The 17,636-nt window shown below is 44.5% G+C and overlaps 1 protein-coding gene across 3 annotated transcripts in view; it reads left to right on the forward strand.

Moving 5' to 3' along the window:
* Nucleotides 1–17,636, forward strand: part of SEC16B (SEC16 homolog B, endoplasmic reticulum export factor) — a 98,898-nt gene that overhangs the window by 62,485 nt on the left and 18,777 nt on the right. For all 3 annotated transcript variants that reach the window (XM_049715440.1, XM_049715443.1, XM_049715444.1), the window contains exons 5-14: nucleotides 482–594; nucleotides 1,677–1,797; nucleotides 2,557–2,665; nucleotides 3,883–4,027; nucleotides 4,683–4,834; nucleotides 5,231–5,292; nucleotides 6,708–6,843; nucleotides 7,333–7,567; nucleotides 12,804–12,897; nucleotides 15,043–15,124. In XM_049715440.1, coding sequence (XP_049571397.1) covers nucleotides 482–594; nucleotides 1,677–1,797; nucleotides 2,557–2,665; nucleotides 3,883–4,027; nucleotides 4,683–4,834; nucleotides 5,231–5,292; nucleotides 6,708–6,843; nucleotides 7,333–7,567; nucleotides 12,804–12,897; nucleotides 15,043–15,124 — 1,249 coding nt within the window. The remainder of the gene's footprint in view (nucleotides 1–481; nucleotides 595–1,676; nucleotides 1,798–2,556; nucleotides 2,666–3,882; nucleotides 4,028–4,682; nucleotides 4,835–5,230; nucleotides 5,293–6,707; nucleotides 6,844–7,332; nucleotides 7,568–12,803; nucleotides 12,898–15,042; nucleotides 15,125–17,636) is intronic.

Below are 17,636 nucleotides of genomic sequence, written 5' to 3' on the forward strand. Positions count from 1 at the left end.
TATGTTAAGGACAGAGGCAATAAAAGCAATCAGATTTAAGATGGTCCAACTTGACTTTTTCATCTCATTGCCATCTATAATATGCATGGGAATTGCAGTGGTATGTGAGGCACTTACACAGTCTTCTTGGGAAGGGGTTTCCTAAGGTGATGTCAGAGCAGGGTTTTCTCAGATAATATTTTGTGTTGTTGGTTGTGTGTGTATTGGAGGAGCAAGAGGGACCATGGGGAGGGAGAATGAGACACTTGGCTACGGTTTTGCTATAAAAATTGCAGCCTTGTTCTGACACAACGGTCCTACTCCTGCTCTGATTCTGGATTTTTTGGTTATGGGATCCAGAATGAACCGTGGCTTTAGAGCAGATTCTAGACAGGGGTCACAGTTCTGTCCTCTGAAGTTGTTTCGTTTGTCAAGTCCTCCGTTGGTTTTTCTCTTTACCATGCTCATCCTTGAATGACTGGTCTTCTTTGTGATCCTTTAGGCCGGGCATTGAGGATCTCTATCAAAGCTATCACTCTCCAGCCCTAAGGGAAGAATATGCTTATGGAAGTTATTACTACCATGGACACCCGCAGCAGCTGCGGGAAGAAGGAGGTACGGAATAATCTCCAAGAAGCCTTTGGGATGGTGCAGCTGGTCGGATAGGGCAGAGGGCAAAGGGACCGTGCTCGGAGCCTCACCCTGGGCCTCCTGCTGGGCTGAGGTAGAGCCCCAGCCTCACCTGCTTCTTGCTTGGCCAGATGAGGCCACAGCAATGACACTACTGCTAAATGTCTTGAGAAGAAGAGATAGAAAAGAGTCATTTTTCTTTGTACGTGTAGATGACGGCACTGACACTGTTACTACATTACTAGTATTATGGGTAGTTTGTACTTCATCCATATTTTTCTTCTAAGATTATAGTCTCTGACCAAGTAACAGTGAAGCCAGTTCTTAACAGTGAAGTCATCAAGTGTGTGGCTGGGCTGTAATGAGTCTGACCATCATTTACCCTGAGGGAGGCAGATATGTACAAAAAAAGAATTTAAACCTTACACCAATAGTAAGGCTTTAGGTAGGTACTAAAGGCATCTTCTGACCTGCTAGCAAAGAGAAACCTGTTTCAACGTTGAAAACACAAACATCTGTGCACACACATAAGATCCCCATTGTATAGAGCCGTGCTCATTGGTTCAGAGAGATGCATCTTATGGACTTTCACTGTTGGCTTTTACTTATCAACTTTACTTTACTCAATGTGGCAAATATGGTCAGCCCTCCGAATCTGTGGGTCTGCCTCTAACTGATGATTGAAAATATTCGAAGAAAAGAAAATTCCAAAAAGCAAAACTTGAATTTGCTGCTTGTAGGCAACTATTTCCCTGAGCACCTACATTGTATTTGCAACTATTTACATAGCATTTACATTGTATTAGGCATTATAATTCATCTAGAGATGATTTAAAGTATATGGAGGATGTGCATAGGCTATATGCAAACACTACACCATTTTATATGAGGGACTTGAACTTCCCCAGGTCCTGAAACCAATCCCCGCCATGGATACGGAGGGATGATTGTATGTTTTTATACCTGCTGTGCTCCAGTAACTCAGCTTCATGGCTTGCTAGTGTCTTTCTGAACTTTTAGGAATAGGAAGTGACCTGTCTTTATTTTGTTTTTTTCTGAGGGTGCAGTGGCAAGGCAAGGGAGTCCTTATATCTCGCATGAAGATTATCGAGATCAAAAGTACCTGAATGAACACCAACATGAAAACCAGAATAGTCCGTTTGGAACAAATAGTGAGACCCAGTTCCAGTAAGTGTGAAAGGAGAGGCCGGTTCAACATGATTCAGCCAAACGCAGGCTATGTTAGGCAAACCTTATGTCATCTGGTGCTGGTCCCTCATCTTCAGAAGCCCGTCTGCTTTTGTTCTGGCCACAGGAGTGTGAGAGTAGCCTGGGTTGGCTGGGACCAGCTGTTCCCATGGACACTAGGAGGAGGGATTCTTAATTCTGAGAGGTGGTTCCCAAAACCTGTGAGATTACTTGAGGTCCATCTTAGAGGAGGGCCTTAATTCTATGTTGGCCTCGGAACAGATGTGGCCTTGCAGAAGTTCTCCTGATTGGGTCCTGCCTGGGGCTGGGGTGCTTCTCCTCTGCCCCCTCCTGTGCCCTGAGAATGGGCTCTCCCATGGGATAAGGTGAGCAGGGAACAGCATTTTGTTCAAGCACCCGTCTGGTGCCCTTAGACCTGGTGCCTTAACCCTGCCTGGAACTCACCAGCCCAGCTGCTCTGATTTAACTTATTCCAGGACGTCAGGCTACAGAGACTAAGCCTCCTCTGCAGGGTTTGGGGCCACTTCTAGTAACTGTACTGTGAACCCCAGGAGCTCCTGTTTTTCTGGTCCAATAGACTGAGGCGGAGAAATGGAGGACAAGGCTTTTCCCTGCGACACACGGGCCAACCCGACACCTGCCCACGCTTTGCAGCAGAACAGCCTCCAGCAGAGAGCAGCTCAGCCTTGCTGGCCTGCCCTGGACCCCCTCTCACCTGCTCCTGTCATTTTGCCGCAGATCTAAGCGTTGGAACCCTTATAAAGACAGCCCTGCTTCTAACTCTGGACAGGAGAGGCCTGGGGACTTATCTGTGGAGAGTCCGCTAACTGGGGCCCAGAAAAACAAGGTAACCTGAAGTGACATGGAGCTGGTGGTCTGTGACAGTGCATCACACCTGCCCTCATCAGTAGGGGCGGAGCAGGGCCCCGTGGGGCGGGGTCCCCAGTGGCCAGCAGTCTGAGGGGTCCCATTCCTCCCCAATTGGCAGAGCCTCTACCCACCTCTTCCTTTCCCTGCTCCCTGTTTCAGTCTTCTGGATCTGGGGCCCTGATCTGGCCCTTTTGCATTTTTTTTGCCAAGTTGGCTGGATCAGGAAATGTCACCCAAGTCACTCCAAGGTAGGAAAGAGAAGAGGCTGTCACCGGTATCCCAGTGGATTAGCAATTCGGTTTACCCAGGAAGTGGGAAGTTGCTAGAATCTTTTAATTCAGGTCTGAAAAGCAGAACTTTTCTTGACTCTTCCATCTCTCTTTTCTAAAATCTTACTGTGTGTACCAGCTGGGTTACAAAATGGAGCTCTTGAATTTTTTTTACAATAAACTTTAAATTTTGGAATAATTTTAGATTTATGGAAAAGTTACAAACATACTACAGAGAAAAGCTCTTCATTTTTGACAGTCTTGTATTAATTTTGTATCCCTGATGAGATTTGTATGATTTGTGGGGACAGTTTCTCCTGTACACCTGATGCTTCACAGGGCGGGGCACCTATTATGACTAACAGTAACAACAACACAGTAACAGCAGCCATACACACGTACAGCACTTTACAGTGTGGACAAAGAGCTTTTGTATCCATTGTTTGCATCCATTGTTTTACAGTCCTCAGGATGTAAATTCCGTGAATTTCTTGCACACCTGTATCCTTAGGGAAAGCATAGCACCTGGAGCATAGTAAGTGCTCATTAAACAGTTGGTGAATGAATGCAAGAGTAAGTACTTGAACTATATAGGGTAGGTATGATTATCTACATTGCAGATAAAGGTCCTGAGCTCAGCGAGTCTAAGTCACTTGTTCAAGTTCACAGCACTTGGTATTGACAAAGCTGGGATTGAATTCACCCTCCCTGACCCCAGGACCTGCATGCTTCCCACTAGGCCACAGTGAATCCTTTAGCAAACACCTGTCAATTGAATGATCCCTTCTTTTCCTTTCAGCACATCCACATTCATTATATTTATTTGAAAGTTTGAATTTTGTTGCTTTGAAGAAACACTTGGGAGGACCGTCTCTCTGAAAGCGCTTCTGATTCTTCCCATGTGTTTTGTTGTTTTTAATTTCAGCCATCACTGACCGAGGAGTCCAACCTTCTCCGGCAGCACGAGTCTGGTCTCACCTCCAGCAGCTATGAGCTCAGTCAGTACATGACAGATGCCTGTGAGCTGTGCGACCCCATGGCTGCAGCGGGTTGGAGTCCAGTTCAGGCTGGTGGGTACTGAAGTGATCAGAGGAGTTGGCTGAGTCTGTTGAGAAGAGGGCTGGGTGGCACATGTCTTGGAAAGTCACCTTTGCCCTGTATTTCCAAGAGCAGACCATTTGTCTGCCTCATTTTTGTAGGTAGGTCTCCTGAGCAGAGTGGCCAACTTTGGCTCCATTTCCCCCCTTTTCTCTGGTACTGGAGATTGCATCATGGCTGATTCTTGGAAGGGAACACTGCCCCTAGCCATCACCAGGCTGGGAGAGGCAGAACTCAGAGGTACTGTTAGGTAATAGGTGAAGAAAATAAAGACCAGAGTCAGTTTGGGAAAGTGAAGGCAGGTCACAAAGGTCTGGATGTAGGAGACTTGCCCTGAGTACTGGGGCTATGAGAACCAGAGTTCCCAGCGTGTCACCATTGCTGGGAGTCTGGCCCTGGTACATTATCATTTGCACCAAACCATCAACTCCTTGCATTATATTCTGACATATTCTCAGAGGTTCAGCTCTTATTGGAGCATGGGCTTCTTCTAGTTATGTAGCCCATCCAGAATCTTATCTTGGTCCCAGGTGGAATTTGGAAAGAAGTGTGTCTGTGGAGTATTTCTAAAGTAAAGCAAAGCAGTGGCAGTAATGCTAACAGTGTCCATCTGTGTCTGTTGGTTAGAGGACATCTCGGCAGCTGGTCCCAAGACACCCATGAAGTTCTACATCCCTCACGTGCCTGTGAGTTTTGGGCCAGGAGGTCAGCTGGTGTGTGTGGGTCCCAGATCTCTCAGTGATGGACAGACGGCCCTTGTTGAACTGCACAGCATGGAGGTAAACAAGATTCTGTGTCCTCGGAATGTCAGCACCCTGCTCCCTGATTCCCTTTGCCTGAGCCCTGGGCATCTCCAGGAATAGGGTGCTCTTGGAGGGGACTGGGCCAGGCACCCTATGGATTGGTGTGTGTGTGTGTGTGTGTGTGTGTGTGTGTGTATGAAGGAATGGCTGGGGCTCTTCTGTGAGAGAAGTAATGCTAGACTTCTGTTTTTCATGAGATGCTATTGGGTCATATTCAGCAACTAGAGAGCTCATTTCTGTCCTCTGCTTTCTCCATGAGGCACTGAGCCACATCCTAGGATCATGGCTCTGGGTTCTGATGCTGGACTTAACTGAGCAATGGGGCACTGGGGGGACATAGTCTTAAAGACCAAACTTGATTTTTTGTTCCAGGTTATTCTTAATGATTCTGAGGAACAAGAAAAGATGAGGACTTTCTCAGGACCCCTGATTAGGTAAATTACCATGAGAGCTGCAAAATAAGGGCTTTTGAAACCTATAAAATCTTCCTGCCCAGATCAGCATTTTGGGGATTTGTTCTTGACTTCCTTGAAAGAAAATGTCTCTCCCCATTGGAGTGGAATCTCCGTGCTACAAGTTGGAGCCAAATGTGGCCTGAGCCATTTTGACAAGCAATTTGAGTGTTGAAAGGCAGAAAGAAAAATTAACTTAAAGGTTTAAAAATCTGAAATCAGTTCTATTTTACAAAGCCTCCATGGTAAGGGGTTTTAGCGTTCTGTGTACTTAGTAGTACTTAAACTGGTAGAAGAGTGGAACACAGCCTGGGAAATCATAGGCAAGTGGATCATATGGAAAAATTTTTTCTGGAGAGGTAAGTAACATGGCCAGCATTTGAGTTACTGGACAGTGTGCAAGTCTGCCCTCTGCAGGATTGAGCTAGAACTGCTTTTACATTGCTAGTCATGTTACCGATAAATATTCAGGATGCTCTTTGTCGTGGAGAGAGGAGTCCTAGCTGGTGTCAGAGGTGAGATAATGCACCCCAAAGCCCTTACAATATCATCACTACTGTGTAAATGTGTTCTTATCCTGAAGCTTCCCCCTCCAAGAAAATCCCCATAGTATTTTGACAGTTCCTTCAAGTAAAAATGAGTGTTGTCTCCATTTCTTACACACAGGTGTACAGATGTGGGGTAGAGCACCGAGCTGGGTATTTGGACACTAGGGTACTGGTCCCAGTTTGATTGATTTCCCTGAATGATTTCAAGCAAATAATAATTCCTGTTTATTGGGTACTTATATACACTACACAATTGGCTAATTCCTTTTTGTACGGAGGTAGACTTTAAAAAAAATTTTAGTTTGAAATATAGTTGATTTACAATGTTGTGTTAGTTTCAGGTGTACAGCAGAGTACCTCATATAGATATATATACATAGGTATATATATCTATTCTTTTTCCAATTCTTTTCCGTTATAGGTTATTACAAGATACTGAGTTGGAGGTAGACTTTTTAACTATTCCTATTTTAGCGAAAAGAGCAGAGGCTCAGAGGAGATAAGAAACTTGTGTAAGCTGAGAAGTGGCTGGCTAGATTTAAGCGCAGGGTTGTCTGAGCCCAAAGTCTGTGATCTTCCTTGATACCAAACAGTCATTTCAGGTCTCTGGGCCTCAGTTTCCTCCTCTGTAAAATGGAGAGGGTGGACGAGAGAATCTCTGAGGTCCCTTCCTGTTCTATAAGGAAACAACTATTCTGTAGCTATAGACTCACTACCCCCGTCCTGGATTGTCAGGCTTCTATCCCATCTCCAGCCCCAGCAACACCCTCACACTGTAGGAGGGGACTGTGGTCCTACCCAGGGGAGGAATCTGTCCCTCACTCTTTGCTCCCTGAAATCTCTCCATAGGGAAGATGTACACAAGGTGGACATCGTGACGTTTTGCCAGCAGAAAGCAGCGCAGAGTCGCAAATCTGAGACACCAGGGAGCAGAGACTCGGCTCTACTGTGGCAACTGTTGGTTCTCCTTTGTCGGCAGAACGGGGTCAGTATCACCGCGCTGGCAGGTGGGCAGGTGCAGGCTGGGTTGGAATTGAAGTCTTCCTGGGAGAGAGAAGATTTGGCTTGTGGCATGATTGATTATAAAAGGTAACATTAAAGAAGCAACAAATGGCCTCAAGGGGAAAAACTGCTCAGATGTCAATGCCAGTTTGCTAATGCTAACCTTTCCCCTGCCCTTCTCCACTAGCCTGGGGTTATCGCCTAGTTCTTGGGTTACTGCGCTAAGCAGATGATACACCTGGGAGAGTGTGCATATTTCTGGTCATTGTTGTGGCTCCTGACAGGCAGAAAGCAAGCATGAGAGTGAAGCTGGAGTTTGAATTACAACAATCTAAGAAGGGGCTGTCTTGTGTTTGCACGTCAGCCTCTTCCTGAAGAGGGCAGGTGCTCTGGTGCCTTCCTTCTTCAGCCTGGGCTGCCAGCATGAGGATGAATAGGATTCTCTCCCAGGATGGCCCTCTTTCCCTTGCAGTCCGTGGTGGGGTCTGACATCGCGGAGCTGCTGGTGCAGGACTGCAAGAAGCTGGAGAAGTACAAGCGGCAGCCGCCTGTGGCCAACCTCATCAACCTGACGGATGAGGACTGGCCAGTACTGAGCTTGGGGACCCCGAACCTGCTCACTGGGGAGGTTCCCCCCAGCGTGGAGACGCCTGCGCAGATTGTGGAGAAATTCACTAAGTTGCTCTACTATGGAAGGAAAAAGGCAAGTGCTGTGCCCGCTTCTGCTTAAAAAAGTAACTGGCATCCCCACCACTCACCCCTCCCAATTGTATGAGTGACATATACTCATTTTATAGCACTTAAGTTCAGAAAGGTACAAAGAAAAAGAAGAACACCCATAATCCTATCACTAAAAGATAATGCCTGTTAACATTTTGATATATTTATTTCTAGCATTTTCAATGCGTAGATATTAAAAATCAAATTAAATTACATATACAAGTACTTCTTTCTTTTCCCCTTAAGAGTATATGGTGAAATACTCTCATAGCATTAAAACATACCATTTAAAAAATGGACTATATTCTATTATATGAATGTATCACATTTTATTTAACCAGTTCACTGTTGTTGAATATATAGGCTATGTACAGATTTGTCACCCATTATAAATTATACCATTCGAACATCTTGTTGTATAAACCTTTGGCTGATTTTTTAAGATACATTCCTAGAAGTAGAGCTACTCAGTTAAAGGCTATGCACCTTTTTTTTTTTTTTTTTAAATTTTATTTACTTCTGGCTGCGTTGGGTCTTTGTTGCTGCGTGCGGGCTTTCTCTAGTTGTGGCGAGTGGGGGCTACTCTTTGTTGTGGTGCTCAGGCTTCTCATCGCGGTGGCTTCTCTTGTTGCGGAGCATGGGCTCTAGGCTCGTGGGCTTCAGTAGTTGTGGCTCTAGGCATACAGGCTTCAGTAGTTGTGGCTCGCAGGCTCTAGAGCGTGGGCTCAGTAGTTGTGGTGCACGGGCTTAGTTGCTCTGTGGCATGTGGGATCTTCCCGGGCCAGGGCTCGAACTCATGTCCCCTGCATTGGCAGGCGGGTTCTTAACCACTGTGCCACCAGGGAAGTCCCAAGGCTATGCACTTTTAAAAGGTTCTTCACATATACACTAAGTCAGTTTCCAGAAAATTTGTTTACAAATGATATCCCCATCAGTTATATCTAAAATATACCTATCAATACTGAATACTTTAATTCCACCGATGAAGTGATGCCTTGTTTATTTTTTGATATGTAAATTAGAATTTATTAATTAAAAATTTTAAATTGAGGTATATTTGACAAAATTGTAAGATACTTAAAGTGTACAGTGTGATGGTTTGATATACATATACATTGTGAAAGGATTCCTCCCATTTAGATAATTAACACATCCATCACCTCACGTGTTTCCCTATTATTTTATGCCTTGTTTAATTTTGAAGTTGAACTTTCATTTTACAAAAGTCTTAAATATTTGAATATATGACTGAAATCAATTTGAATCAATCTAATTAAAAAAATCAAAAGATGAAAGGGATATAATGGGAGAAATGATGCTGTCCCCCACCCCCTCCCAGCCATGCAATTTCTCTCATTGAAATATCCAGAGATATTTTCTGCATATATAATTATTTTCTCCTTTGTTCCCTTATAGCATACTATGTACCATTTCTTTACCTTCCTTTTGTCATTTAGCAAAATACTTTAGGAAACACTCTATGTTGGGGTTGGCAATTTTTTTCTGTAAAGGGACAGACAGTAAATATTTTAGGCTTTGCAGGCCATGGGGTCTCTATTCAACTGTGCTCTTGTCCCCTGAAAGCAGCCACAGACAATCTGTAAATAAATGGGTGTGGCTGTGTTTCAATAAAACTTCATTTATCGACATAGAAATTTGAAATATATATCACTTTCATGTGATGAAACATTATTCTTCTTTTGATTTTTTCCAATAATTTAAAAATGTAAAAACTATTCTTAGCTTGTGGGCTGTACCAAAACAGGCAGTGGGCTGAATTTGGTCTTCAGGCCACGTTTTGCTGTCTCCTGTTCCTTATAGTATATAAATACCTTCCTCATTATTTCTTATGGCTGCATAGGTTTCTATAGATAAATTATAATTGATTCAACTAAACCTCTATAGATTGACATTTAGATTATTTCTAGTCTTTCGCTGTTACAAATAATGCTGCAATGAATAACATTGTCATTTTGCCCTGTGGAGAGAATATATGTAAGGAAAGTTTGTGGAAGTGGAAGCTTTGGGTCAAAGGGTATATGGTTTGTAATTTTGATAGATATCGACAAATTGTTCTTTTAGAGGTTGTACCGATTACTCTACCAGCAATGTATGAGAGTGCCTGTCTCCCCACACTGTCACCAGCCCAGTGTGTTTCCAAACTTTTGGATATGTGCCAGTCTGAGAGGTGAAAAAATGTATAGTAGTTATTTGCATTTCTCATTATAAATGAAGTTGAATATCCTTTAATCTGTGATTATTTTTTGTCATGGATTTTCCACATTTTCCTGTTGGATTTTTGATACCCACTTATTGATTTGTAGGAGCGCTTTACTTTTTTAGGATTTTCTGTCCAAAATCACTTTTTTGGGGTCATATTTAGAAAGGTTTTTCCTGCTTCAAAATTGATTTATGAAAATAAAGTTGAAGTACTTTTGTGACTTCACCTTTACATTTAAATCTTTAATTGTGTGTATGTATTTGTATGTGATGCTATCTTTTAAATGAGTGCAAGATATACTCAGTGAAAATTAATGGGATCAACTTATAGCATCTATATGTATGTATATATATGTGTGTGTGTGTGTGTGTATTCATTATATAGTAGGGACTTGCTATTTCACCAGTGATTCATTTATTCAATAAACATTTATTAAGCAGCCGCTACTTCTAAGACATTGAACCCAGTCAGGGGATACAGAAATAAATCAGTGATAATCTCTTTCCTTAAGAATGATAAATAATGACCATAACAACAGCAATAAAGCGAATATTTGAAAAATACTTTCTATGTGCCAGATACTCACTTAACACCTTACATGCATTATCTCATTTATCTTCGTAGTAGGTCCTATTCTTGTTTTATGTATTTACCAAGGAGGAAAGTTAGTAAATAATAAAGCCAGGGTTTAGATTTAGGCAGCCTGGTGCCTGAGCTTGGGCTTGTAATCACCCACCACATCTCCTGTCATACACTGACCCAAAGGTAAGCGGTGGGTAGGTAGAGCACTATGGGAGTTCACGGTGATCTATGAGGAGCTGGACACCACAATATCTTTAAAACCTTTAACACTTGACTGGGGTCTTATTTCTGGCATTGTGTGAGATTGACATCCTTGATATAAGTTCTCAATTTCTTCACTTATTCTTAAATTATATTTTTGGAGATGCAGATTTTTGAGTAAACTAGTAATTCTCAACCAATCATTAGTAACTCCTTTCAAAAATACTATGATGAAATAGTTTAACATACAAAAAGAGCATTTTTTTAAAGATTTCACCTGTTTTTCTTTTTTTAAAAATTTAAGTATAGTTGATTTACAATGTTACATTAATTTCTGCTGTACAGCAAAGTGATTCAGTTATACATATATATACGTTCTTTTTCTAAATATTCTTTTCCATTATGGTTTATCGCAGAATATTGAATATAGTCCTCTGTGCTATACAGTAGGACCTTGTCGTTTCAAAAAGAGCAATCTTAGTGTCATTTTTACTTCCACTGGATATGAGGCTGAATTTCTTAACTGTGATTGTTTAAATTTATTCTCTCTTCAAAGAAGATAACATGGGAGATGTTGGGATAATCAAATAAATTTTCGTTTGGAGGTGGAAATACCTCATTAGTGACCTCCTGTCCAAAAATCACATTATTTGGGGGGCACTAAGGAAATTATTAATACCAGGTCAACCTCACATATAAACTAAGTTCTTACTAAATAGGTTTGAAAATTAAATGAAGAGGTGAGTATATGTGTATGTATGTTTTAAAATTTGCAGCTTCAAACCCATGTCACCAAGTTAACGGTGTCATTAATTTGACGTATGAAGTTGATAGTTAACAAGCACTTGATAGTAAGCAGTTAGTTATAGTATTAGCTGGGGGTAGGTTAACTATTATGTATACTGGCTTAAACATAACAGCAGCCTCGGGATTTCCCTGGCGGTCCAGTGGTTAGGACTCCACGCTTCCAAAGCAGGGGGCATGGGTTTGATCCCTGGTCAGGGAACTAAGATCCTGCATGCCGCGTGGTGCAGCCAAAAACAAACAAACAAACCAACAACCCTCCCCCCGCCCAGACCATAATAGCAGCCTCTTTCTTTTCATGCGAGAGTAATGGGCAGGTGAACAGAAGATGGGGCAGCCCTCCTCCATGTACTCACCCGGGGACTCAGCTGTAGGAGGCTCCACCATCTTCAATGCAGAGTCTCTAAAGTTTCCGGGAGTCATCTTCGTTCCAGCCCGACGGGGAAGAGGCCGTGGAGGGTTGAGCACGGGGAGGGGTTCTATGGGCCAGACCTGGAAGCTTCACAGATCGCTTCCCTTCCCATCTCAGTGCCACACCCCAGTGCCAGGGAGGTGGGAAATACAGTCGGCTCTTGGCCTAGGAAGGGGAATTTGGATTTGGGTGAGGAGCTAGCAGTCTCTGCCACAGTTGTTAATAAAGAAATGGTTCCTTGGGGCTTCCCTGGTGGCGCAGTGGTTAAGAGTCCACCTGCCAATGCAGGGGAGGGTTCGTGCCCCGGTCCGGGAAGATCCCACATGCCACGGAGCGGCTGGGCCCGTGAGCCATGGCCGCTGAGCCTGCGCGTCCGGAGCCTGTGCTCCGCAACGGGAGAGGCCACAACAGTGAGAGGCCTGCGTACCGCAAAAAAAAAAAAAAAAAAGAAATGATTCCTCAAGAGGGGGTATCTTTATGTGTATGGCTTATTCATTTGGTTGTGCAGTGGAGGCTAACACAACATTGTAAAGCAACCATACTCCAATAAAAACTAATTAAAAGAAAGAAAGAAATGGTTCCTCTACCACGCCCCCATGAACACCATCTTGCAACTTGTCTTTTGAGACCCAGTGCTGGGGGTGAGATGCTTCTCTCATTTTTTGGTGCTTAGGTTCATAAAAGTATTGTGTGACTTTGGCTAAAGAGATAAAGCTAACTGGAAACTATGTCTGAGGGGGAGCTAATGCAATCACATAAGGGGTTTGATAAGGTGAAGCCTGGAGAAAGGGGCAGCTTAGAGAGAAGTACCTGCCAGTTAAAGCCATTTCTCTCCCGTTCCTTTCTCACGTTCGCAGGGGAGGCTCTGAGAGTCTTCCTGGAAGCTCGGCCTCTGCTGCTCGGGGGTGGGGGTGGGGCAGTCCCCAAGCACAGTCGTTTGCTGTCGCTCTTAGAGGCAGGTGAGCGAGGTGGTACTGAAGGTGATGTCTGTGTTTTCAGGAAGCCTTGGAGTGGGCCATGAAGAACCATTTGTGGGGTCATGCTTTGTTCCTTGCCAGCAAGATGGACCCAAGGACCTACAGCTGGGTCATGAGTGGGTGAGTTGGGGACGTGCCAAGAAGACCAATGGAGCAGAGCGGCCTCCCCTCCAAAGGTGGAGGTGAGGGTGGGGAGAAATGCAAGATGCGCTGAAAGGCCCCACCCTCCAAGCATCTTTCCAATTCTAAGTTGGACGTAGCATTTCTCTTCTCCAGATCCTAATAAACTAGACACAGACACATTCTTTCTAGCTGGTAAATTGAATAAAACATTTTACTAATGTTTCCCAGGGTCAAAGTTTCCAAAAAGTAAGTAGGTTTCTACATTGCAGTAGCCTTCTCTCTTTGGGAGGGTCTGCTCCGGAGAGTTCCATCAGTGAGGGGGTCGATCACTTAAGGGAAACTGACAGAGCCTGACGACTGAGAGTTAGTAACTTCCTGCTTCGTCCTGCAGCACGGGTGTGGGTGCTGGGAAGTAGGGAGGGATACAGGGTAGCAGGACTGCAAGCTGTGGTAGAAAGGGGTTTATAGGACTGGGGATCAGATCCAGCAGTCTTCATCTACTGGGAGATGTCAAGACTGAAGGCGTCCCTTCAGGTTACACTGGGCCACCAGGACCCGGGTGCCAGGGGGACCGGAAATAATACCCAAACCAGGACGGAATAGGAATGGAGGTGTGAGTACCTAGCCAGGAGTTTAGAACAAGGGCAATGAAACAGCTGAAGAGACTCAGAACCAAGTGGAGGTGGAGGTGTATGGGGTGCTGTAAGGGGTCAGCCCTTCAGGCTGCAGTTAGCATCCATGGACTGTCGGGGACAGATGTGTGGCAGGGGTGGGCTGGGGTGGGAGCCCTCCTATAAGGAGCAGCCTTGGGTTAGACAGAGAAAAGGATGGTACCTCAAAGTTTATCTTCTCATGTTGGTTAAAGCCGCGAGGCTACCGTCTCTGCTTATCTTATATTTCAATCCCCCGTACATCCCATTGGGCAGAGAGCTGGATGAGAAGATGGACACCCACACTTTAAGTTCAGTCTGTGGGGCTAACGTCTGTCACTACCTGGGAGCCCATTCTTCACCATGGCTTCCATGAAATCTCTTTATTGCTCTGACCCTCGGTTTTCCCGGGGACTAGCGACACCACCACGTACTTCATTATGTTCAGAGACCGGAATGGTGAGAAGCACTGAACTTCTATTAGGAGAAGCACTCTGAGCTCCGGAGGAAAGGTGCTGTTAAAAAAAAGGTGGTGTTGGGCTTCCCTGGTGGCGCAGTGGTTGAGAGTCCGCCTGCCGATGCAGGGGACGCGGGTTTGTGCCCCGGTCCGGGAAGATCCCACATGCCGCGGAGCGGCTGGGCCCGTGAGCCATGGCCGCTGAGCCTGCGTGTCCGGAGCCTGTGCGCCTCAGTGGGAGAGGCCACAACAGTGAGAGGCCCGCGTACCGCAAAAAAAAAAAAAAAAAAAAAAAAAAAGATGGTGTTCCGAGGGATAAGTTTCCTTTGGGTTTTGGAAACGAACGTCCCACAACTCCACATTGTAGCATATATCTCGGCTACAGATTTTTGCCTTGGGCCATTGCTATCTGATGGGGCCCAGCGAATCATGAAAAATCTCTTAGTGAGTATGCTTAAACCTCAAATCAGCCATAGAGCTTATTATATCCTTGTTAAGCAGATCCCATGGTTGGTCATCAGTATGATCATTTCTGGTCCCTGCTCTACGCCTCTTGGGTTACTGAAAATGACGATATAGTGCTTGTGAGCAAAAAGCAGTAGAGACCCAGGCTAGCGATGAGCCCGGAAAACAGCACTGAGAGCTGTGGGCTTGGGGAGGAGGGCTGCTGTGGGGCAGTGGACGTGGAGGGTGCCTGGGGAGGAGGTGCCCACCGTTGGGCTCTCAGGGGTCTTTGAAGTATTTGTGGCTCACCTCCGTGATGGACGGAGGCCAACAAAATAGTTACTCAAGAGTTAGGGAGTCAGTGCTAAAATGCCAAAGATCTTCCCCAGTAATGAGGTCTATTTGGCGTGTGTGGTGGGATGGAGATCTGAACGTGGGATGGAGCAGAGGCACAACTGAAAAGAGAGACTCAAGTTCCAAAAGAAGCTGCTGCAACCAAATACAAGTAGATGAGGCCTGTGCCTCGCAGGCAAGGGGTTAGAGGCTCTCTTGGCTGGATTCCCACTGACGGACGGTCTCCTCTCTCTGCAGCTTCACCAGCACGCTGGCGCTCAACGACCCACTGCAGACCCTCTTCCAGCTCATGTCGGGAAGAATCCCACAGGCAGCCACGGTACCCTCTGTGACAGGACCCCCTCAACACCCCAGCACCCTAAGGGTTTAGGGGGTAGGGACTGCTCGGGAATGAGGTGATGGCTTTAGAGATGAAAAATAAGTAATTACTGTTGGTTAATCACCTCCCAGGTGCCTGGCCCTGTGCTAAGCACTGTGATGCATGTTATTTCGTTTAACGCACGGAGGTAGGAATGATTAGCCCTGTTTTGCAGACGTGACGACTGAGTCCCAAAGGTGTAAAATGACCAAGATCACAGAGCTAAGAGTAGTGGAGTCAGGATGGGCCCGGGTCTGTCTGATTCCAAAGACTGTGCCCTTTCCACAATCCACCGCTACCCGCTGTGTGGCAAATAGCGAGAGAACCCGAGGCTGCTCTCCACGCTTCCCACAACCAGGCTTTCTTTCTTCCCCACCACTGCACGTGACCCTTCAAAGCTGGACGTGTTAGATTCTACGTCATCAGTGTGGGATGTGGCTCAGGAGACCCTGAGGCCAGCTTGATAGTTTTCCCATTATAAGAGCGTTGATCTTTTTGTCCCAAGGTATTCCTTCCCTATCCTCAAAGTCCAATAACTTTACTGAGATATATCTTGTTGTTGACTGTCTGTGTCAGTTATTCGGGGATACAGCACGCTCTTTTAATATGTGCATCCGTATCTTACAGTTCCAGAGAAATTTCTTGAATTATATCCTTCAGTATTTATTTTGTTCTCTTATTTTGGTTTTCTTTTCAGGAACACCCTCTATACACAAAATATATATAGTTCATATATATATATATATATATATATATGAACTGTATACATATATACATGTGAATTATATATATATAATTTTCTGTTTAAATAAAAAAAATTTTTTTTGGTTTCAATTCTTTCTTTCTTCTTTTTTGCTGTGTGTCCATCCTGTGTGTCCCTTACTGTGTTTTCATCAGTGTCTCTTGGCTTCTGTGCTTTTTCCATTTTTGTCTTTATTTCTCTGATTTTTCTCCCACTTCTCTCCTGAGCTCTGCAGGTCACATTTACCTCCTCCTGTTCTCCACCATCTCTTTCCTCTGCTCCTGTAACTTAGCTTTAGACCCTTGCTTCATAGAACAAATTGTTTCATTATTTTACTTAAATTCATGATGAAATGTTTGGTGACAATTCTTTGTTTTGTGGAAACATTTTTCTGGTGAATGTTCTCTCTACCTTCCCCCCTCCTTTTATCTTGATGGTATATTTGTAGCGATTCTGTACTTGTTCCTTCATAGGCTTCAGGTCTTCCCTGGATGGGTTATTTATGGGAGGTTTGAGCTGGGGAGGTGCCAGGGCCATATTCCAGGGCAGCTGGCATTTCCGCATGACCTGGTGTTTTCTGTGACCATTTTTGCTTCTCCTCAGCCAGTGGAGATGGCTGTGGGATCCCCTCCTTCTGGTATTCTCTCTGCCTCCTAAACCCACCTCTGTTCAATCTCCATTACTTTTGGAAGCCTTTTCTTGTGTTTAGAGGCTTGGATTTTTGCTGACACCTAGTTTCAATGAAAATGTACTTCACGCTTTTGCTTTTTTGCCTCTCTTATTGCTGTGGACAATTTCAAGAAAAGAAAAGAGAAATGATGACTTTCATGCCCCCTCGTCAAACCAGCTGGCTATACTGGAACATGGGGTGCACCTCACAATTCTGCTGAGGGCCTGTGCTCTGCAATGAAATTGCACCATGTCACAAAGCACTAAATGCAGGAAAAGATGTAATCAGCATACAGTCCATTGGGTCTCATTACACTGGTAGAGTTTGCTAAATGTTCCCTACTCTTGGGTGAGAAAACCGAGGAGCCAGAGGTGATATTTGCAGTATTTGAGCCTAGTGTTTGAGAGTTTCCTAGCATCGTAGCATCCAGTAAAAGGCTAGACTTTGGTACTTATAATAAGAGGAGTAGTGGAAAAAGCATGGCAGCTGGAAAACACAGACGTGGGCTTCTGTCAGAGGCTTAACCTAGACTCTACTCCTCACTGTTGTGGGAACTGGACCCTGCTACTTAATCTCAGAGCCTCAGCTTTTCTTCTTTGTGGGCATTTTGATGCCTAACAGAGCTACTGTAAAAATTAAAGGGGAGAGAATATCTGAACATATCAACCACCATGCTTGGCCCACTCAAGTTAGTTAATAAGCGTTCTCTCTCTCTCTTCTCCCTCCATAGACCTGCTTTACAGTGATTTTTTTTCCAAATCGCCGGGGGGAGGAGACAGAAGAATTATTTCTAAGTTTTTGTTCTTTTAGCAAGGGCTTTTCTTTTGCTAGTCCCTTTAGTTTCAGCAAGAAAGAGCCTGGCTCACATGTTAAAATGGGGATAATAATAGTACCTAATGCACGTGACTGTTCTTAGGAGACGTGCTTATTAGCACAGGCCGTGGCCCAGGGTCAGGGTGCAGTAAGTGAGAACTGCTGTTATTATTGTGATTTATTGTCATCCTCGTCCTCATTCACACTGCATTGCCCAGATAAACAGAGTCACTATAAAATGGAGTTGG

This window comes from Orcinus orca, chromosome 1, assembly GCF_937001465.1.
Source record: "Orcinus orca chromosome 1, mOrcOrc1.1, whole genome shotgun sequence".
Taxonomy (NCBI): Eukaryota; Metazoa; Chordata; class Mammalia; order Artiodactyla; family Delphinidae; genus Orcinus; species Orcinus orca.